General features: G+C 32.5%; 2 protein-coding genes across 2 annotated transcripts; one reads left to right on the top strand and one right to left on the bottom strand.

The window, feature by feature from the left end:
* Positions 1–3,581: 3,581 nt before the first annotated feature.
* Positions 3,582–7,833, top strand: LOC120091120 (Transcription elongation factor (TFIIS) family protein). The gene is made up of 9 exons (XM_039048974.2): positions 3,582–5,033; positions 5,124–5,192; positions 5,312–5,394; positions 5,911–5,963; positions 6,057–6,202; positions 6,325–6,352; positions 6,449–6,741; positions 6,821–6,911; positions 7,139–7,833. Exons 1-9 carry the CDS (start codon positions 4,563–4,565, stop codon positions 7,261–7,263), a joined length of 1,359 nt encoding a protein of 452 aa, XP_038904902.1. The 5' UTR covers positions 3,582–4,562; the 3' UTR covers positions 7,264–7,833.
* Positions 7,834–15,140: 7,307 nt separating this feature from the next.
* On the bottom strand, positions 15,141–21,011 carry LOC120090932 (bZIP transcription factor 17-like). The gene is made up of 2 exons (XM_039048629.2): positions 18,944–21,011; positions 15,141–15,900 (listed from the first exon to the last, which is right to left on the bottom strand). The coding sequence occupies exons 1-2, from the start codon at positions 20,958–20,960 to the stop codon at positions 15,455–15,457; spliced, it is 2,463 nt and encodes an 820-aa protein (XP_038904557.2). The 5' UTR covers positions 20,961–21,011; the 3' UTR covers positions 15,141–15,454.
* Positions 21,012–23,003: the final 1,992 nt, after the last annotated feature.

Genomic DNA, 23,003 nt, shown 5'->3' with positions numbered 1-23,003 from the left:
GAAGATGGAGAATTCGAACTCTAATCTCTTGAGCGAAGAAGTATGTTTTAAGTAATTTAATAGTTATACCTAAATTTAGATTCTTTATTTGTTAATGCATAAAGATAAAGTTTAAATTTTAACATAATTTAAATAAGTCGTGATTTTTGTGAATTTAGATATACCAAATCTACTAATGCTTCCAGGTTAATGCTATGTATTCTGCCAGTTGAATGAAAAACTTGATTATTGGTATATTGATCGATCCGATATGGATTAAAATAGAAGTCGGTTCAACAAAAAGCTTTTGAAAATGCAGTACACCCAAATTAATAAGGAACGAGATGAATACAGAGGTTAAACAATATGAACACCCTACACCCAAAGTGTGCCCCACATAGGTCTTCTCCGAAACCCCTAAGAAAAATAGAGAAGATGTAAAAATATCAGATACAATGACTTTTATCGAATAGGAGATATATGCTTGAATTATAGTTTTTTTTTTAATTTTTAAAAATTAACTTTATGTTGTCACCTTTTCATACCATGATTTATATTTTATTATAAGTAAAAAGTTGAATTATTAATCAAATTCTAAAATAAAAACAATATTTTAAAAACCATTTTCTTGAGTTATCAAAACTTACATAGCTTTTAAAAATAGCTTATAACTTAATTTTGTGGTAGATTGTCGTGGTTTTGAAGTCTTCAAACAATCGATAATGCTCAATAAATTTGACTCATGATGCCCTTTACATAAATCTAATACGATATTTTAAAAATAATATATAGAAATGAAAAAAAGAAAAATAATAACTTTTCTCATTATATATTTCATTACTTAAATTGATACATCAGAATGGATTGGTAGTAACAAGTCCCAATTCTTTAGAAAATAATAATAATAATAATAATTAAAAAAGAAGACGTTGCACAAAAGATTCAATGTATAGAGAGATCATGCAATATATAATATTTTATTAAGAAAATTTGTATTTTTGGTTCTGAATTTTTTACTCTCTGTCTCTGAATTTTCAAAATATAATGTTTTTTAGTCTCTAAATTAGAGTTAAAAATATTATTGAATAATTTTTTACTATTATTTTAAACATTGACATTATATTTTATATTAAAAATTATAAATCGAGAAAATCAGCTTTCTCTCTCCCCTCCCTTCATTCTCATTTTCTCAATCAACTTTAATATCATGTCAATATTTAAAATAAATAAATAAAAAAGTACTTAATAACCTTTAAACTTTTTTTTAAAAAATGCGAAGACTAAAATAGTATATAAAACTTGAAAACTAAAATAGTATATTTTAAAATTTTAAGATCATCACCCTTTTTTAAAAAACAATGTGTAAGGTAGGGAGATTGGAATATCCGATCACAAAATTGACAGTTTAAATTCATATCAGTTGAGTCATGTTAATGTTAACTCAAATGCACCTATTAGCTCAAAAGAAAAATTGTAAAAAAAAAAGCCTCTAAAGTATAATAGTAATTACAGTTACAACCTCAAATTTTCAATATAAAAATTGGAACCTCAAACTTCTACCAATATATAAATTAAACCCTCAAACATATCATAGTCGTAGAAGTTAGACTCCTACATGATAAAAATCAAACTCTCAAACTTATACAATTGTTACAATTTCTACAATTATTTAAGTTCGAAGGTTTAATTTTAACATCTTATAAGTATTATGACTCAGTTCTTACGATTGAAAGTTTAAGAGTATAATTGAAACTATTACCATATTTTAGGGATGGTTTTTATAATTTGTCAAAAAAGTAAAATTTGGTATTTATAATAAATAATAGAGTAGGTATTTAAAATCTTGTCCCAAAATTGGAATATAAAAATGAGAAACCAATGGTAGTAGGTGACGGCTGGAGGGCGTGGGGGCCACGTGGAATCCGGAAAAACATGAGGTTATCAACCAAACGGTGTTCAAAACGCGACGTGTTAATACGACAGTCACTGTCTGTCTCACAGCCATGTGATTTTAGCATTCGGCCGAGACGCCGAGTTTGAGCCAACTTCAAAATTTTTATTTTTATTAATTTTAAAAAAAATTATAATCTTATGCGTATTTGACTCCCAAAAAAAAAAAAAAGAACCTGACTCGCGCCAACTCAACACGTTATCATGTTTACAAAATAGTCCGAGTCAAACTTTTACTCAACCCGTCCACCTTTATTTTCTTTTTCATCTTTTTTTTAAACAAAACTACAATTTTCGTTTATTAATTTTCAAATTCATCTTTTAAGTGTTTGATTCTCCAAATAATAATAATAATATATTCTATCTATTTAATCTATTAATTTTTTTTAAAATGTAACAAATTTTTTAACTTTTTTTTTAAAATTTTTTTATATCTAATACAAACTTAATTTTCAAAAATTAATATTTTTAAGTCATCTCGTTTGATCTATTCAACCGTTTATTAAAATTCACATACCTACTAGACATAAAATTGAAAGTCAAAAGTCTCGTTAAATTAATTAACATTTAAAGAGTTTGTATAAGTCAAATGACCCATTAAACAAACAAAATTTATAAAGTTCAAAACACTAGAGTAATTATTTCAAATAGTAAAATGGATGAAGATATTTTTAAGTACAGCGAAATGTCAGTATCTATTAGTGATAGACTGCTATATCTATAAATAAATTAACTCATTTTTCTTTATTTAAAAATAATTCAAAATATTAAATACACATGCATTTGTAAAGTATTAAATTATAAACTCTAAAGTTTATATCTCATTATTGAAGGTTTAAATTCTCTTATAATTTTAAAATTTTAAGAATTTAATAGATGGAATCTTAAAAATGCATCAAATATATTTGTATTTAAATTGTTTTTTTAATAATGAAATTTTTATTGAGAAGAGAAATTTAATAATAATTCAAAAACCACACGTAATTAGAAATTAGAATACAGCCGTACTTCGCCTTTGTGGAATTTGTTTACAACAGACAACCTATCCAGAAAACTTCAAAATATATTATGTTTTTCTTTTCAAAATAAAAAAGAATTATTTTATATTTTCTTTATTCAACCAAGAAAAAAAAAGAATTACTTATTGAATTAGAATTACTCGTATGGCTAAAATCTTTCAATATCACATGTTTCTCATTATTTTGTATATTCAACTTCAAAATATATCGTGAAAACCTTATTCTAACAATTCGCCTGAACATAACTTAATATATATTTCAATTAAAAGATTAAACGTTTTTAATCTTTAATCTCATACGTTAACATTTTCACCAATATTTTTATATATCAATAAATTTTTATTGATATAAGAGATGATTTGTAGTAAGCAACAAAATAATAAATACTTTTACTTACTTCAATAGTGTAAAAATATTTATTTATTAATTTAAAAATATATTTTTATTCTATCCCATTTTAATTGAATGAATTGATTTCTAACGACTTCCACTCTCAGATAGTGAACTAATTCTTAACCTCCTATTTTTTTTAACAAGGTACTTTTAATTAGAGTTGATTTGAAATGACTTTTTAAGTGCTTAAAAGATAGTATTTTAATGGTAAATATTTAGAAAGTTATTCATGATTTTATTCTAGTGTTTCTTCCACAAATAAAAAATCCAACCTTTGACGTTAAAATCTCTTTAGCATCTACCCTACTCAATATTTGAGATATTGAATTAAAAAAAATAAAAAAATAGATATTTTATAATATAAAAAAAATAGTAGCTTGAGAGAAGAAGAGAGAGAGGAGAGAGGTTTTGTGGATTTGGTGCCAAAAAAGGAAGAAAGAACATATTTGTGAATGTTGAAGGGAGGAGTTTTGGTTTTGAGTATAGCCCAAATTCTCTGTGCCCTTTATGCAGCACCCAGTTTGATTCTAATCTCTTCATTTCTAGAGAGAGAACCCAAACAAAAGAAAACCCATTTCCCCCATTTCCATTCTTATTTCTTCCATTGAAAAATAGATAGAGAGATTGAAAGATTGAATTCTTGTTCTTATTTTCTCTTCTCTTTCTTTTTCTCTTCTATTCTCCTCTCTTTCCATTTCCCATATTCCCGATATTTCTTCCCCCAGGAAATCCCGGAGCTTTTCCGGGATTGAAGAAAAGCAACCAAGTTCCTTCCTCTGTTACTTCCATTCCCAGATTTTTGAACAATCCCACAAACCACAACTTGGGTTTTGATCAATACCGTTTTCTGTTCTTGATCCGATCCTCAATTTTCAAACGAAATCGAGCACCAAGACTTACTCTACACACATTAACCAACTCATTTTCTGCCTATGAACGGATGAAACTCCGACTGTTAATGGGTTTGTTGCAAACGATTTTTTCTGGGAATCGGATTCTTGTGGTGCTGGATTAGTGTTAGATAGGGGGGGTTTTCTGTTTTGGCTGTTGATTTCTTTCAAAACCCACCTTTAATCAACTGGGTTCAACCCCAATTGCTTGCGTTTTCTTCATATTTAGGTTTTTGTTTCCCCAAGGCGATGGAATTCCCACTTCGATTCTGAGTATTTCGTTTGAATTTCATCTGTGTTTGATCGAGGTTAGTTTCTCCAGATTCCGTTCATGGCTGCCAAGTCTGGGTCGCTGGATTCCTGGAGGAATTACTTCCGGAATGCGAATTCGGATATTTTTGGCATAATCGATTACGCAATCTTGGTGGCGGCTTCCGATTGTCCTAAGGAGTTCAGGTTGAGGAGAGATCGAATTGCGGAGCAGTTGTTCTCTTGCCGATTGACTCGTTGTTTGGGTTGCGACCGAGTGGAGCTGGCGGTGGCCGGAGACATCGACGGCGATGACGGTGAAACGGGTTTCAAAAGCGATTTCGCCGGAGATGGGTGTGAGTTTGAGGCTGGTGGGAGCAAAGAGAGCAAGGTTTATAGTAGTAGAGATGATATAGGGGAGATGAATTGTAACCGGGTTAGTAATTTTAGCTTTGGTGAAGCTGAAGCATTGACTGATGAAATTGAACAAGAATCTCAGATTGTTGGAGAGGTTTTGAGGATCAAAGAGATTCTGAATAATTTTGAAGAAGAGGTAACGATTGCTTTGACTGTTTTCATTTTCTGGGATGTCTTTTTTGTCTCTCATGATAATCATTGTTCTGTTTTGTGTGTTCTTGTGCAGTCTGATTCAGTGTTGTTTGAATCACTTAGAAGACTTGAATTGATGGCTTTATCAGTTGATACTCTGCAGGTGATTTGAATTGTTTTGTTCGCTCTTGCATTTTTTGAGGGGACTTTGTTTTTGTTGGTTGTTCTAGTTTCTAAATAAAATCTGGACTTAAGTTTTGAGGTTTTTTCCCCCTTTATCAGGCGACTGAGATTGGCAAAGCTGTTAATGGTCTTCGAAAGCATGGATCAAAGCACATCCGCCATCTTGCTCGAGTTCTTATCATGTACTAAATATTTCCTTCAAAGTTCATTAAGTATAGATGATATTTGATGAATGCCCAAAGTAAATTTTCTGTCGACTCTCCTTATGGCACCTTCAATATGCTTCTTTTGGATTTGTATACATTTGTCTGCTGCTGCTTTGCCTCCAAAGTTCTGTAGATCTTATGGATTTGTTCTCTCTTTTGTTTGAGTTCTATGTATGGCTTGCTCCGTAGGATCAACAAAGAATAATCACTTTCGACCATTAGGTGTCCATCATTTTGTTTATTGAGTGGATGAAGAGCTTTTCTAGCTCATCCGTGTATTTTCAACTACTTGTTCACTGAGAGAGTTCCCCATCTGCCATGTCTTATCTTCTGAAATTTCTCATCGAATAAGAACCTGGTCTTTGATAATGTTTGCATTCATTATTCATCTAATGCTAGTAGATAAAGAAGATATCATTTTCAAGATTCTTCTTACTGCTTGTTGTTGCTTTACTTTGTTTGAGAGTAAAAGATCTACTTTATGGGTGGCAGGGAGTGGAAAGAAATGGTGGACGAGTGGGTGAAGGCTACAGCTGCTGTTCAAGGTAGAGTTTGTTCACTACGCGTGCATCTATGATTTTATGCCCATTTTCGCGAGTTCTTTATATAGAAATGCTTTTGTTTATGTTGACAAAAAGGTGCAGAGGTCACACCAGATTCAAAAAACAAGTCTGCTTCGGTAAAAGAAGAAGATAATTATGAAGAAGAAGAAGGGCTTCCCTCTCCTCCTTTAGATGAAGCTGCATTTTTTACCACTCAGCCCACATCTATGGAGCTCTCACAAGTATGTCTCTATTTTCTTGTTGTATTGGGTTGTTTATTCTGAAGAAAAGTTATCTGCTTTAAGCTGCGTCGGTTCTAATCAACTGCATTTTACTTTCCGTTCTGTTCCCTTCTTTGGTGAAGTTCTTTGATGGCATGGACGATGATGGAAGTGAGTTCATTATGCAATATCCTATGCCTTTCTTAATCACTTAAGCTTCCCATTTCTTAGATTCATGATTACGAATTGGGATATATGTTGTTTCAGATCCTCGAAATAGTGGTGACTTCGTCAAGAACCGCAATAATGTGAGAAAAACATCAAATGGCAATCAAAACCCTGTAAGGAGTAACCAACAAACCGCTCTAGAGGTCAATGTGCTTGCTAAGGAAAATATGACCCAAATGAAGGAACAAGTTGTGAAGCCAAATAGGCCATCCTCAAATACAAATTCTGGGCTTTTGAGGCCACAGAAGCTAAGCACAGAACAGAAGGACAACCATGAGAAGTTCCAGCGCAAATTGGATAAACCTACAATCCCAAAGAGGAATCAGCAAGTCGTAAGTACATCCATATCGTCAGTAATTCGGTTTGACATTTGTATTTTTACCTGATTTTTTTAAAATTTGTGTTCACCAGAACTACAAGTGCTCGGATGAGGTTGCAGTTCAAGTGAAACTAGAAGCTACAAAGAGGAAACTCCAAGAGAGTTACCAACAAGCTGAAAATGGTATTTGCTTTATTTTCCCATCCTTACTTTTATCAATTCTGATACCAATTTCATAGGCAGTATAAAAGGTTTATCAATCGATCAAATCAACTTTAGCTAAATATGTTCGAGTTTGACAATTTTCTTAGTACATCCAAATGAGAGCTTTCTTAATTGCATTCGGTAAACTTGTGGATTATAACTATAAAAGTTCTCAAAAATTCTGATTCGTGGTGTTTATTCAACAGCCAAGAAGCAGCGTACGATACAGGTTATGGAATTACACGATCTTCCCAAGCAAGGACTTGGCCACAGAAATCCACACCTAAAATCTGGAGGCTACAACCGGAATTGGGCAAATGGGCGTCGTTAGGATCGTCAATAATAAGGTAGAAACTGATGCTTCCAGCATACTGTCCAGGTGACTTCCATCCAGAATCAGGTGGAAGATCATGCTAAAGCTCCCTGGCAAACAGTGTCTTGACTGACTCGCTTGAAGGTAAACAACAAAAAACTTGGTTTCAGTCTGTCGTGCCAGAGAAGGGGATTCCGATTCAAAGGAGAGTTGGAATTTAAAAAAAAAAACCCATTTCCTACTTTAAGTACATTTTCAAGTATAGAGAATTTCTAATGGAATTTGGGAGGCAGGTTATATAGCTTTATCAGTGGTTGTTCTGGGAGTTTTGACTTGGTTGGTTATCTCTTACATAATGACTGTATAGAACCCCTCATTTGAATCCTCTTCACTTCACTGACCAGTGACTACTTCTTATAGACAGTTTCCCCCTTCTTTCTTACATTCAAGGAAGGCTTCCTTCCATACTATGAGATAAATGATAATGTAAGATAATTTGCACAAAAACCAGGTGCAGTCCCATAAACAGTATAAAGTAATCTGTATACCACTTCATATGAATGGCAATAATTGTACTCACAATTTTTAGCTTTTGTTCTCATGGAATGATAGCCAATGAATCATTCAAATGCTGTTCTTTTTGTTCTAAAGCTGACGATTGCGGTCTCTCATTTCTCGTTTCTTGTCTTCGAGATACGTTTCTTAAACAAAAACATGAAATGAATGTTTTCATAAAACCATGGAAAGGCTGTGGATGGTTCTTTGACATATTTTACTTTTGGTGAAATACACAAATTCATCATTAAAAAAGGTAGTTAGGAAGGTGAGACGAAGTTGGATAGTTAGCAAATGTTTCCCATTTAAGGAATTTTCTTGCTCTCTTGGATCAACAGCTAAGATCTCTCCCAACACAAGAAGACAAAAGGGTTTTGCACTTTCTTTGAAAGTGGTAGGTAACAACCATGAGAAAAGCCTAGGTTTCTCTTTTTTACCTCTTTCATTTCTCTTTTCAAATCCATCTTATTATTAGTCAACCCTTTACCTCCCATCCACTTTTTCCCCATCAAACCTCACATCTAATCCTTAGTCTAGGTATAAGTATAATTCAATTGGAATAAAACTATATACTATCAACTTCGAATAGTGATTTGAATCTCTAACTTTCTGATCAAAGATAAAAGTAAAAAAAGAAAAGGGATGATGGATAATGTATTTGGGTTTAGGTATGAGAGAGTATGTGGTGATGAGTTAATCCATTGGAGTAGTGGGGAAGGGAAAAGGGGGTTTTGATTTGCTTTGGTTCCAATTAATATTTGCAGAAGATAAGGGTTTCCATATGTATGTTTGTTCTTATCCTTTGCCACACACCTCAAAAAGCATTACCCCCCCCCCCTTTTTTTCTTCATTTTTTTTTTTAATAATTTTCTAAGATTTCAAATTTTGCAAGCAATTCTCTCTTTCTCTCTCTCTCTCTCTCCTTATACCCTATCTGAATAGATTCTATCAACCCACATGCCTTCCTCGTCTCTTATAGCCTATATATTTAAATGTGAAAAATGAGAGCACAATATTTTTCCTAAGTTGCCCTTCCCTAAAGAAAAATATATCTTTTTCCTCATATTTTAGATAGTTTACATCCTTATTATTTTCATTTTTAAAAAATAATGAAAGGCTACCATAATTGAGAGTGGATTTCAAATGGCATTTAAATTTAATGGTTTTGAGGGAAGCACTTCTTACAAAATTAGTATTAGAAACACATTTTTTTTTAAAAGTGTTTTTAGAATTATCCTCTTAAAAAACATCACTTTTTCACTATTTCAAAAATCATACTAGATGTTTATTGAGTCACCAATTTATTGATGGGGATTTTCAAAAATAAAAAGATAAAAGATAAATATTTACAAGAGATAATAAATTTTAATTATTTTCTTCTTCTCCTCCTCTTTCTCCTCCTCCCCCTCTTCTTTTTCTTCTTCATTAGTTCAAAAATGTTAAGTAGAATGACAATGATAGATAATGAAAAACCAAATTATATACTAAATGATAGTAGTTTGGGTAGTTTTGTACTAGTCCCAAAATAGTAATTAGAATGATAATCATAGACATATTGTAATTATCTATCATTCTATCACAAATAGACACTGATAGTTGTCTGTCACTGTCTATCAGTAATAAATAGTGATATAATGTTATCATTGGTCTATCAATAGATAATGATTTTGTTCATAATTTTGTTGCCATCGATTATACATTAGATGTTGTTATTGAATATGAAAATTTTATTGTTTTTAGATAGTGGTGATAGACACTGTTATCACTATCTATCACAGACAGATACTAATAGTAGTCTATCAAGTGATATACAATGATATACTACTATCAGTTGCCTATCAATAGATAATCATTTTGTTGTTACGAGTTGTTGGTAGTTTTTTTTTTTTTTTTTTTTAAAGATAGTTTGTGATACATATACTAGACATTGTTATTGAAAATTTTGTTGCTTTTAGATAGCTGTAATAGACATTGTTATTAATATCTATCACAAATAGACGTTGATAGAAGTTTATTAGTGTCTATCAGTAGTGTTTATCAGTGATAAAAACTGATAGAAGTCTATCAGTGTCTATTAGTGATAGAAACTGATACAAGTCTATCATTAATAGAGTTGATATAAGTCGTCTACTAGTATTTTTTTTTTTTTTTGCTATTTTTGAAAATAGTTTGACATTTTTTCTATCGGTAAAAAATTCTCTTTATTGATTATAGGATTTAAACATGTAATTATTTTAAATGGTAAAACTACTGGAAATATTTTTAAATATAGCAAAATGTCACTGTCTATTAGCGATTTGTACCGACAGATAGATAATGTCATTTTGCTATATTTATTAACAAATTAGCTCACTTTCCTATATTTGAAAACAATTCATTGATATTGATAGACAATGTCATTATGCTATATTTATTAATAAATTAACTTATTTTCTTATATTTGAAAACAACTCTTTTAAAAACTGCTGGTTTGTTGTATTGTTATCTATGCATAAACGGTACATTTCTTTTATAGTAAATAAACCATTCCCGCGTTACTATGGTATTGGCTATTTTAAAAATCCAAATATTTCCTTTGAAAAAAGAAGGAAAAAACACAAATATTTTATTGAAATAAATAATTACTTTACAAGAAAAACTCATACATGCCCTTTTGACTATTCAAGACATTTAACACATGTCAAATTAATAATTACTATAATTATCTTAATCAATATTTATCCTAATTATCAATTATATAAATCAATGATTATATGGAAGTAAATTAATTATCCACATTCTTAAATTAAACAATTAAAAGTTGTTTTCAGAATTTAGGTTAAATGGGTTTCATTTTTCAAAAAATAAAAAAATAAAAAGTAGAAAGAAATATTGGAAATATTAAAAATTAATAATTAAGATAAAATATTTAAAAACTTAAAATTTGAAATAGGTTAAATTTCAAGTTTAGTGGTTAAACTTTCAACGTTATATTAAGTAGGTCTCTAAACTTTAAAAAGTGTCTATTATGTCCTTAAACTTTCTATTTTTGTGTCTGATATATCTCTATACTTTCAATTTTATATCTAATAAGTTCTTAAAATATTCAATTATTTTAAAATTAAGTAGCATATTAAATGTAAAATAGAATTTTAGGTTTAATGATATGAATTCTAAATTTTTTGTTTCATGGGTTCATAAATATAGGAAAAAATGTCAAATAGGCCAAAAATTTATTAAGACATGAAGTAGAAAACTCAGGGATCTATTGAATACTCGGATTGAAAATTTAATTACTTATATTATATATTTTTTAGAAAATTCAATAACAAAATAAACCCAAACCTAAAAGATGATGAGCAAATGATGTAATTTTTTTTTTTTTTTTTTTTAAAAAAACCCTTCAAACAGTTGATTTTATTTATTAATTTATTTTTGACATTATGAGATCGAAGATGAGACTTTAATATTAATTATACAAATTTAAAATAGTTGAGCTATACTCGTATTTGTTTTTACCAAAATAGACTCAAAGACATGAGATTCAAAATTGATGGATTATTTTAGGTATTGTTTGACTTAGAAAGGCTAGTAAAAGAAATTAAAAGGTATTGAAACTTTCAAAATTCTATTATCAATAAAGAAAGGAAGTCAAGTTGACATTTTTTTCCCCTAACCACCAACTCATTTTATAAAGAAAAAAAAAAGGACCAAGTTTCAAGGTCAAACATTTACAAGATGCTATATGATATTCTCAAAATCCACTGAATTTGGGCTGATTTTATGAGTTATTTAAACAAACAAAAAAATATTCCATTGCAAAAAATTAGAACTCTTGTTAAATATAAAAAAACCATCAACTAATCTAATTGAAGGCCAATTTCCTATAATCTCAATTCGAAAATCACTAATGTCATATAATGTGAATCATGTTCTAACATCTAACAAAAATAATAATTTGAATTTCAATGAAGAAAAGGATACTAGATGTATATCTTTCATTTATATAATTTGTTATTTCTACGAATTCTTACTACTATGATTAGTTTCTTTATTTGACTTATCGAAACTTTTTTTAACACACCACCAATGTTTTCCTAAACTATGATCTATTTTTCTTGAAGCAAATATCATTGAAATCTATCTAAAAACATCTGACATTTTCATCTCTCTAACCATGACTTGAGTGACATTTCCATTTTTTGCCCTTGATTCTTAGTTTTGATTTCTGAATACACAAGTATGATTCAAATTCAACAAAATTTCTTAGATCTTTCGAATCTATTAGTGGAGTCTGATTGTTTCTAGACTGTTCATTTGTTGAATGACGAGGCAGTAGATATTTATGAAGTCTCTTTCTTTATAGATGCGATGAAAGATTGGGGTTGTGATTTGGGAGTTGTCTCGTTTTCTAATGTTCATCATAATCAAAATGCCCTTACGTAGAAGGCTCTGGAGGAGCGAAAGTCTTTCATTCTTCATACTCCTTATCTTAAATGGTTTATCCTATTGGTGACTATATTCGTAATTGTACACAAAATTTGAAAAACAAAAATAAAAAATGGTTTGTAAATGAGTTGTGAATGTAATATGAGGAATAAAAACTCAAAGTGGTTGGATGGTTAGAGAAGAGATATAAAAACCCTAATCCCCACTCAAAAGCTAATTAATCGCAATTCAACAACCAAATCCAAAAGGTTTGACTTATTTGGTGGCTAAGTTTGTTGTTGCCGACATTAATTGGATCTGTGGGCCGACAGCCCACTTCCCTTTGTCGAAATTGGATCACCTTCAAGATTATATTTTGTACCATTGCTCTTTCAAAAAGTACCTTTTGGGAGTCTTTGTGAGTGTATGATCTAGACACATGAACAAACTTTTTCATACATCTACATCCTTTTTTTCTTCTTTACTTCAACAAACAATTTCCCCTGCCCCCACCTCGTCCCCGGCGTGCAAGAGCATAGCATTCTTATCGTATTATTTACAATGACTCTCGATAACAGATATTTCTGCTCCTGATTTGATGTAGAACATAGTGAAATGCGATATTTGGTGGGAATTGCAGTATAAATCTTGCAAATCTATTGAGTCTTTAAATACAAGTTGTATTAGGAGCATTCTAACTTAAGGCAAACGTGTTTGGGCATCACGCACCACAACTCAACAGAACTTGCTCTACCCTAACCTTCTACCAAATTTGGAATTACTCATTTCACACTCCTCTCCTAACTTAGGAATCCAAAACAATATCTTTTTTTAAAAAAAAAAAATCAGTTGAGATTGCTGTTTACGTGAGGTTTTTTTTTAGAGAAACATGATTCATGAATATTTTTTAAGTTGAAATCTTGAAAGAATATTTATATCTTTCAAAGGGCTTCAATTTTTAAGTGTCATTCGATCTTCAAGAATTTAAGAAGTTTTAATGGTTGGATGAATTCGCTCAAAAGTTTTCATTGGAGCCTTAAATTTATGGATCCCTTAGATGAAGAAGAATTCTTCTATTTATAGAGTTTTCATGAGTCAATGTGTGATTGAGCTTGGATGGCCCTTGAACCCAATTAATTAGCTTTTGGGTTTGGTTGGTTTTTTGACCAAAAAAAAAAACCTATTTTTGGGCTCAATTAGACTTTATAACTCAATTGAATTAAAAAAATTTATTCAATCCAAAACCATGACGAAGGCTCGTGGCATTATTAAAATCCTCCAATTTTTATCTTCAATTTCAATTTGAGGTACTTGTCGGCTTTTGATTAGTTTCAAGTTTGATCATTTATAATTTTGCCATTAATTTGAGAAATAACGTGTTAGTTCAAAATTTATCATTTAACAACTATTTGATTATAGAATAAATATATACATGAGAGGCATAAATGAACATAAATCTCTTCACTCTCCACCAAAATCTTGCTAGATATTTTTACAAACATATTATTAATTCTCATTTTTCATTACCTAGTTTTCTTTAGCTATATATCACAATTTTCCTAATCTAAGTGAAAGGTGAAAAATGTGAGAAATTTGTTGGATGATTAATGAATTAATGGAAATGATAGAGTAAATTTTTTATTTTTTATTTTTTAATTCTGGAGTACAACAATTAATGGAATGAATTGGCATTTTTTTTAGTGTAGGTTGGCAATTTAATTTAAAAAAGGGTTGAAAATTAACTAATATTGTGTTTAATTGGGTCAGGGCATAAAATAAAAGTAATCTCATTCAAAAATTTTCGTGGGTTCCAAAAATACTCTGTTTTTCAAAAGGGGCCTTTTGTCTACAACAAAAACTTAAAAGGGACCCACTAACTTTTTTTTTCTTGCATATAAGGACATTGCATTATATTCAAAATGAAATCCTTAATTTAAACAATTAAAAGTCGTTTTCAGAATTTAGGTCAAACTTCATTTTCCAAAAAAACAAAAAAGGAAAAAAGAAAAGGAAAAAACAATTTTGAAGTTTGGCCCATCAATTATAAATTCTTACAATCCATTGTATCCTTTGGTTTTCAAAACATAAAATACGAATCGACTAAGATACCGAACCCACCCTATTTCTTACCTCGTTTTTCAATTTCACCCATAACTTTTTAATATTTATAATTTTATCCTTCATGTATTATTTTTTATGATAATCATAATGTGATAGTTCAAATGATATATATATATATATATATATATATATATATATTTAATGCAATTGTTAATAGACTCCACTTTCAACTACAAATATTAACAATTATTTAATAAAATATTTATCCCACATCAGTCCAAAATATTGTTTACTCAACCATTCATAACAAAACATTAGTTCTTAATAGGTCCAATTATACAAGAGTGAGTCTTTGACAGAAATTTACAATTAAGACTTTAATAACCATTTGGTTACTATTTTTTTTTCCAAAAATTGTTGAAGAAAAAGTCTAACTGTGGCAAAAAAAAAAAAAAAAAAAAAAAAACAAAACATTATAACTTTTAAGTTAATAAAACATATTTTAGTGAGATATTAAAACTCTAATTTCAAATTATATATTCAGCCTAGTTATTTTTCTTAGAACTAAAAAAAAAGGACGCTGGAATAGAATTGATGTTATCCCATGCAAATCCATACATAGATAACAACATCAAAAGCACAACCCAACTAGTTAAAGACCAAGAGCACATTGCCGATCAAAGGAGTGAGCCAATCAAGCCAGGAGCGCATTGCAGACAGAGCAAACTCACCCTAGGTGGACCGATCAATCCAATCCAACCTAACGTCAGTCCAACTTCCACCTTTTCATTTAGCCTAATTATTATCCTCCATTTTTCATTGTAAATGTAGACGCAGAATTACAATTAAATGAAACAGGGAAAATCGAAGAGTGAAAAAGAAAAGGGAATGTAATGGAGGTAGTTAAATAGTGTTCAGTCAAACATCTGAGTTTCTAACACTTTGCTTTCTATGCAGAAAGTGATACTCTCTCCCCATGTCTATTTATGACTGAGGATTAAAACAAAGCCACTAAATAACAGTCCATTACAGACTTGACTATAACTAAACTAATCCTAAAAGTTAAGCATTACAAGGTAAATTCAAAGTCATGATCAGACGGTTATTCTTTAAACCCTGCCAATTGTCCTGGTTATGTGCAAAAATGTGTGGTATATAGATCAATTGGCAGAATGGTTTCCAGGTTTTAAGTAGACACGAGATGAGGACCTGAGCGGGGAAGAACACATGAATATGTGACGTACTTGACACTATCGAGCAACACTACCACGAATATTCTCGAAAGAGACTTCGGCGTAATCACGCTGTCAACTTCACTGTCACCAGCTTCTCTGGGATCAATGAGCACAGAAACTACCATGGACGAAGCTGTTTTATTGTTACCTGGAAGGCTGTCTTTGTGTGAGGTTCTAACAGGTTCTTCTGTGATGTTGAAGTTTGATCCGCTTAAGGGAACTGGAAGACCACCCAGGATTCTCCTGTTCTTTCCCTTATTAACCTGACTACCATTCTTACGATGTGTTCTAGAAGATGTATTGGCAATGGAAGATGCTGGAATTATTGCTCCTGGAGCTGTTGACGAAACGTCAAACTGGAACACTTCGGTGCACAAGCCAGAACTCAACATCGGTCCTACAGATGGAGAAGGAAAACCATAAGAATCTATAAGATGAACTCAAACCCGCACCTGATTAGATCATTAATAATGACATATTGAAGTTTGATACCCATCTAATATACATCACATAATCATTTGATCAAATCCTAATCCAAGTAAACAAGTCCACCAAAATCAATTTACCACCTACTACTGTGAACAATCAGGAAAACATAAAGGGTCTAATTTCAACAAGATTCTGTAAAGAAAGAAACTGGGTGACCGGGTTGAGAATCGTTTTAAGAAAATAAATAAGTGTGAAAGTCATGACAACAGCCTCCTGACCCCAATGGACATACATCTATCAATCTATAACATACACAATCAGATATAAGCAAGACAATCATGATAACATGGAATCCCAAAAGTTCATTAGTTTCAATTTATGTCCCCGCTTCTTTATCGTAGACATGGAAAGCAAGTTTTCCCAGCAAGTGTTCCAACAAGTATCAGGTAGATGTTGGTACAATGGTATTTCATGGGCAAAAAGTATTATATTCGTGCAAACAGTCTATCACACACCTGTGGAAAAGCTATTCTTATGCATGTATCAATATCTGATTAAGGGGGTGTTTGTCTCACTAATATGAATTGAGTTGAGTTGGTATAATATACCAACTCATTGTTTAGCCCATCAACTTTAAGTGTTGGTGGAGTTGAGTTGTTATATTTTACCAACTCACCTCAACTCGCCCTAACTCTCCATCCTTTCAATGTTTTCAATGGCTCACCCATCGACCATTGTCACATTCTGGGAACTAACTCCGAACTTCGAGAACCACACCCGAGAAACTCCGACGACCAATTCCAGGCCCCCATAACCATTTCCGATAATAGCTACGACGACCAACTCCGAGCTCCGACAACCTTCACGCGACCAACTCTGACAATCAATTTCAGGCTCCAACGACCAAAGCTATTCTTATGCATGCATCAATATCTGATTAAGGGGGTATTTGTCTCACCAACATGAATTGAGTTGAGTTGGTATAATATACCAATTCATTGTTTGGCCCACCAACTTTAAATGTTGGTGGAGTTGAGTAGGTATATTTTACCAATTCACCCCACTCTCCCTTTTTCCAATGTTTTCAATGGCTCACCCATTGACCATTGTCACCTTTTGGGAACTAACTCCAAGCTCCAACAACCACCTCCGATGAAAACTCCGATGACCAACTCCAAGCTTCGACAACCATTTCCAATAACAACTCCGACGACCAACTCCGAGCTCCCATAACCTTCGCACTACCAACTCTAACAACCAATTTCGGGCTCCGGCAATCACCTTTAGTGACCCAACTTCGACGACCAATTTCAAGCTTCAAAAACAAACTCCGACAACCATCTTTGTAGGCTCTGACAACCACTTCCAACTACAAACTACGACGGAAATCACCTTCACTAACCACCTTTGAGCGAGCAACTTGGACAAGCAACTCAGGGCTTCAACAACCATCTCCGATGACAAATTCCGACAACCAACTCTAATAACAACTTCATGCGACTAACTTTGGGCTCCGACAACCACCTCTGACTACAAACTCTGGCAAAAATCATCTTTGATGAACAATTTCGACAACCACCTTCGCCTGACCAACTCCGAGCTCCGAAAACCACCTCCGATGACAAACTTTGACGACCAACTCTAATACTACCTTCATGCAACCAACAACCACCTCCAACTACAAACTCCAACGAAAATCATTTTCAATAATCAACTTCGACAACCACTTTCGATTATTATAAGACTAATGATTGTTAAAGTATGTTTGTAGAGTTATTGATTATATAAATAATAGTATTTTATCTACATTAATTACAATATTTATACGTAAAAATTTGTGAAATAATCTTTTTATTTAATTAAATTCACATATCAAATGAGCGTTAAAAATATTTAGACGAAAAGTATGTAACACATAACAAAATAATCATAAAAAAAATTCTTGGAACATTTTCAAGCAAGAATTAGTGAAAAATGGAGATCTTTGATGTGATGATCCTCCAAATTTAGAGGAATTTAAAGTGAAATTGTTGAAGAAATGTGGTGACATTCCATTGGTTGCTAAGATGATGGGACAGATATAATTAAAAGAAAATTCAAAACTATAGAGCAATAACAGGAAGAAGAAGAAAAAGAAAAAGAAAAAGATGATAATGAAATTCATGGAGAAAAATTAAGAATCAAAAGTTTTGATTCCTCTGATTTCTCATTTTATTTAACCATATTTTTGTAAGAAACATAATAGGTTAATTATTGTTCATTGACTAAAAAAGAAAGAAAGAAAAGTTTTGAAACTTAAAAGAAAAAAATTGCAATTCATATTTTATTCAAACAAGATAGGTAAAATTATCGAATAAAAAAGTTTCGAAACAAAAATAGTAATCATAAAAGCAAATTATTTAGAGTTCAAAAAACTGCATCAAATACTCCCAGACATATGAACTCAATTCTACACCCCAAACACAGACATTTAAACTCAGACCAAATAACTCTGCACCCCAAATATAGACATATGAACTTCACAGATATATGAACTCCACATACATATGAACTTCAAACATCCTATCTCAACTCAGCACTCCAACAACCTTTAAAAATCATCCTAATCCACCTGTGAAACTATGTTATATGGTCTAACTGATCAAGACACCTTTTGAAGGGTATTATATTATGCCACAATCAGATTAATTAAAGAATCCCTTGAATATTCAAATCCAAGACTCTTATAACAATTTTTTTCTTGTATCAGTGCAAAAGCTAACAAGGGAAACAAGAAGTCAATGAGTCAATCTTTCTGCCTACTTTTCAAATTATATGGGCACCAAAGAAAGGATACAGTGTTCGCATATATTCCAGCGTCAAATGTCTTGTTTCAACAGCCATTTGATAGTTGATACCATTAGATTTAAACCCCAATACAAATAAAACTTTCAAATATCATCATTCCATGTGTAAAAATTGTATATAGATAATAATAATCATAATTAAAAAGTTGGTGAGCTAAGTATTACCTGCAAGGCCTTCACGGAACCACTGTTGGAGTTTACCATCAGCCGCAGTTGTCTTAGTATGGTCCTCTTGACCAGAAGTAAGTGCCCTGATGTTTCGGACAGTGAGGGCTGGACTAAGATCTCTAGGAATTGCAAGACCAGTTTCCCTACCCTTGTTGGTATCAGAAGCCCTGCGAGAGGCCATAGCTTTCTCGCTAGCAAGGAAAGAATGAATTATCAAGTTCCCATCGATTTTCACTAATTTGTCATTCCTTGGAACGTATAAAGACGCAACGAGAGGTTCACTAGCATTTCCAAGCTTAATAGACTCATCTAAATCATTTAAACGTTGCGATCCCTTTCCTCGTTGATCAAATTTCAAGTCCCGCCCTTTCCTATAGATTCTCTCACATTGTAAGCTATTCAAAGTACCAGATTTCCCGCAAGGGGTTTCTACACTCACACCATCAGATAAATTTGAATACCCATCAACACTCAAAATCCTCCTCCGATTATGATTGTATACCTTATCACCAACAAATGACAACTTACTAGGACCTCCTCCAACATTTTCAAAATTGACATTCGCTAAAGGAATTAGAACACCAAAAAGCATAAAAGAGAGCATTAGACCCAGAAGACTAACACTGGCAACCTTCTTAGTTGTTCCCTCAGCCTTCTTACTCTCATTCTTTTTCCCCTTTGCTACAGGTGCAGGTTGCTGGGGCTTTAATCTAGGAATTGGAACCAGAGGGACTTGAGACCCTTGTGGCTTAACAACATAAGGAGCGCATGGCATCCATGTATAAGGCATTGGAGGCATTGAAGGATGAGGATACATCCCAGGAGGAGGAGGAGGCTGACACATACTACTACTACTCAGCTGCTGTCTTAGACCTGCATTCTCAGCCATCATATACGATATCTTACCATTTAATTCAGCTATGGTTGAATGCATGTTTCTAACCTTATCCTCCAACTCCTCCACATAATGTTTTTTCCTCTGCCTGGAAAGCTGCGCGCTCTCTCGATTCCTCATCAACCTCGCTTTCCTCTTCTCATCATCTACATTGACAGAACAGGGACCCAATTGGGGATCGGTTGTTTCTGCAGGTACAGATGACCTTCTATACTTGGCAGATCTCGAATCCGCGTTCCCTTCATCCTGTTCTTTCTTCCTCTTCGTCATGCAATTTTTCCCCACTTCCTCTGATTTAATCTTCTGGTCGGAAATAACATCATAACATTCCGCATTAGAAGATGGGCAATTCATTCCTTCAGATATGCCCGAACCCGAGCCCTGAGAAGATGCTGGGCCGCCGGAGAATTCATGATCACTACCATCGGGGGAAGGACAATTCACTATCCTCGAACGCTTAGAGTCCCATCCACTAGAATCAGTAGAAACACACTCGCTATCTGCTGTTCCTAATTTCGAAGATTGATAGTTTGGGAACTTACAATCATCGGGAGATTGCTCGCAAGAAACCGCAGAGCTCCTCGATCCTGGAGAGGCTGCAGGGCTGGAAACGCGAACACTAGCATCATCCTGGAGTGGGACATCAGGAGGCGAGTGCGGGGAATTGGTAGTCTGATCCAAATTATCGGAGATGAGGAAATCGTCAGCCTCAGAGGGGAGGTAAAGGTTGTCGAGATCATCAAAGGTGAGCTCGAAGTCATCATTTTCGTCGAAACCCAAATCCAAGGCAGTGGAATAAAGAAAAGGGTCGGCGGGGCCGTCGTGATTGGGATCGGAGAAAAACAGAGAGTCGAGAGGGGGAATTGGGAGGGGATCAAATTCGGAAGCGTAAGTAGTGGAATTAGGGTTTTGATCGGAGGGGGAAACGACCTCAAATGGGTCGGCCATGGTTAGGGTTTTGGATTGGAATTCCTGGTTGAATTTGGATTTTGGATTGAAGAAGAAGAAGAAGAAGAAATTGAAGAAAGGGAATGGGGTTTTAATTGGTCTTTGTGGCGTAACGAAACTGCCCAACGTTTTCTCAGTCAAGCGCGTGTCAATCTCCTCTCTCTCTCTCATCTATTAAACACATTCATTCCTTTAATAATCATTTTGATGTTTTTTTTGTATGACGACTATGGAAATGGAAGATCTTTATTTAAAAAAATATATATTGATTATCGTCAAACTATGTTTACTTTGATAATCATTTTATTGTTAGTTGTTATTTTCTACAATTATATTTATTTCTTCACTTCTTTTTTACTAAGGTAATTAGTTCGACAGATATTAAATTTATAATTAAGTATATAGGTAAAAAAAAATATTAGTGAAAGTAGTGAATAAAAGAAAGAAGGATTTTTCATATAGATGACCTTCATTTAAAGGTCGAAATGAAATTTGTCATACTTTCTAAATTTCGAAATTTGTACCATTTAGATTACATCATATCCACGTAAAATTACTGAAATGGAATATCGTGCATGCAAATTAGGCCTTGTGCTTTCACTCCTTTCTCACTCTCAGTCTCTTCTCTTTCTCTCTTGTCCTTTTCTCACAAAAATTCACAAAATCTAGCGCCTCAAACTCGTACCCCTTCATCCCTCTCCAACACCACTTCCCATTAAAGAAGAAGAATAATAAAAACCTACATATTTGATGCTCCGACCACCTTGTTCCTTTTTAGTGTGCCTGCGACCTCTCCAATGAACACATGGTCGAGACCCTTCTACATCACCAATTAGAAAAAATTGGAAAAAGAATAACACAATAGTTTATCATCATGACCTCGTTTAGTAACCATTTTGTTTTAGGTTTTTAGTTTTTTAAGTCTATTTTTTACAATGATTTGCATCTTTCTTCGATATAAGAGTCGAATTCTTAGCCAAATTCCAAACACAAAAACAAGTTTTTAAAAACTATTTCTTTTAGTTTTCAAAATTTAACTTAGTTTTTGAGAATATTGGTAAAATGTAAATAGAAATTTAAAGGTGGAAATGATGTTTATAAACTTAATTTTCAAAAACTAAAAACAAAATACCAAATGGTTACCAAAGGGGCATATGTTATTCAATTTTGAGGTTGCTAGTGAGTCGGAATTTATGTCAAAATGAGTGTAGCTCAACCGTAATTAACATGATCTTCTTCTCTAGTGGTTGAAGGTTCGACATCTCATCTCTATAGATGTGGTATAAAAAAATAGGTAGGAATTTGTTTGATAAAAATGTAAATATTGAAAATGAAACACTAAACTTGAAAGATGATAAAGTTGATGTTTCAAAATATGGTTAAATTTCATATAGGAAATTCAACATTGATCCGAAATAATTTTATAAAATATACTATTGAAGGTCACATTCTTTTTCTAAGTACAAATATTTCCTAAACGGCAACAAAAATAAAATAAGGAAAAATCTAAAATAAAAGAAAAATAATAATAAGAAGGGAAAATGTTTCATAAAAGGAAAATTTGCTTGCATTTTTGCGGATTTACCCTTTACAAAAAAGAGTGTTTTTTTTTTTTTTATCTATTTAAAGTTATTTGTTTTCTATTTTTCCAAGAAAACTATTATGCTAAATATATTATCTATAGAGATGTCCATTTTTTTATTGGAGACTTTTTTTTTTAATTTTTTTATTTTATTTAGTTGTAAAGTGGAGGAGGGAGTGAGGGAAAATTCTTCATAGGTCAAATGGACGGATGCCGACCCCACCCCTTTAGCCTCTTTTTTAATCTATTATACTAATTTAATGTTATGTTATTATTATTGTTATTGTTGTTATGAATCATTTTGGGACCAATAATTATGAGTTTAGAAGAATGGATTATCGAATGGTAGAACCAAAAGTGATCATCATGTGAGGATTAGGGAAGAGTGAGAAACGGGCTCAAGGGAGGAAAGGACTAGGGGAAAGGAAATGAGTTGGCCCAACTCACCCTTGGTGGCCAATTCCGAGGCAAGCTATCCTCCATCCATGAAGGTCCACCTTTTGTGGGTCACGATCCTAGCCTATGTGGGTGACTTGAATTGACATTTCCTAATCCCTCTAATATTCAGAACACTAAATCCATCCCACCATAAATAAGGGGTCATAGCCATCATACAAGGTAAGTTTTTCTTC

This window comes from Benincasa hispida, chromosome 11, assembly GCF_027475165.1.
Source record: "Benincasa hispida cultivar pf3 chromosome 11, pf3_genome.v1.1, whole genome shotgun sequence".
NCBI lineage: Eukaryota > Viridiplantae > Streptophyta > Magnoliopsida > Cucurbitales > Cucurbitaceae > Benincasa > Benincasa hispida.
Note: the sequence above shows the minus strand (reverse complement) of the source record. Positions and strands in the feature narration are given on the sequence as shown.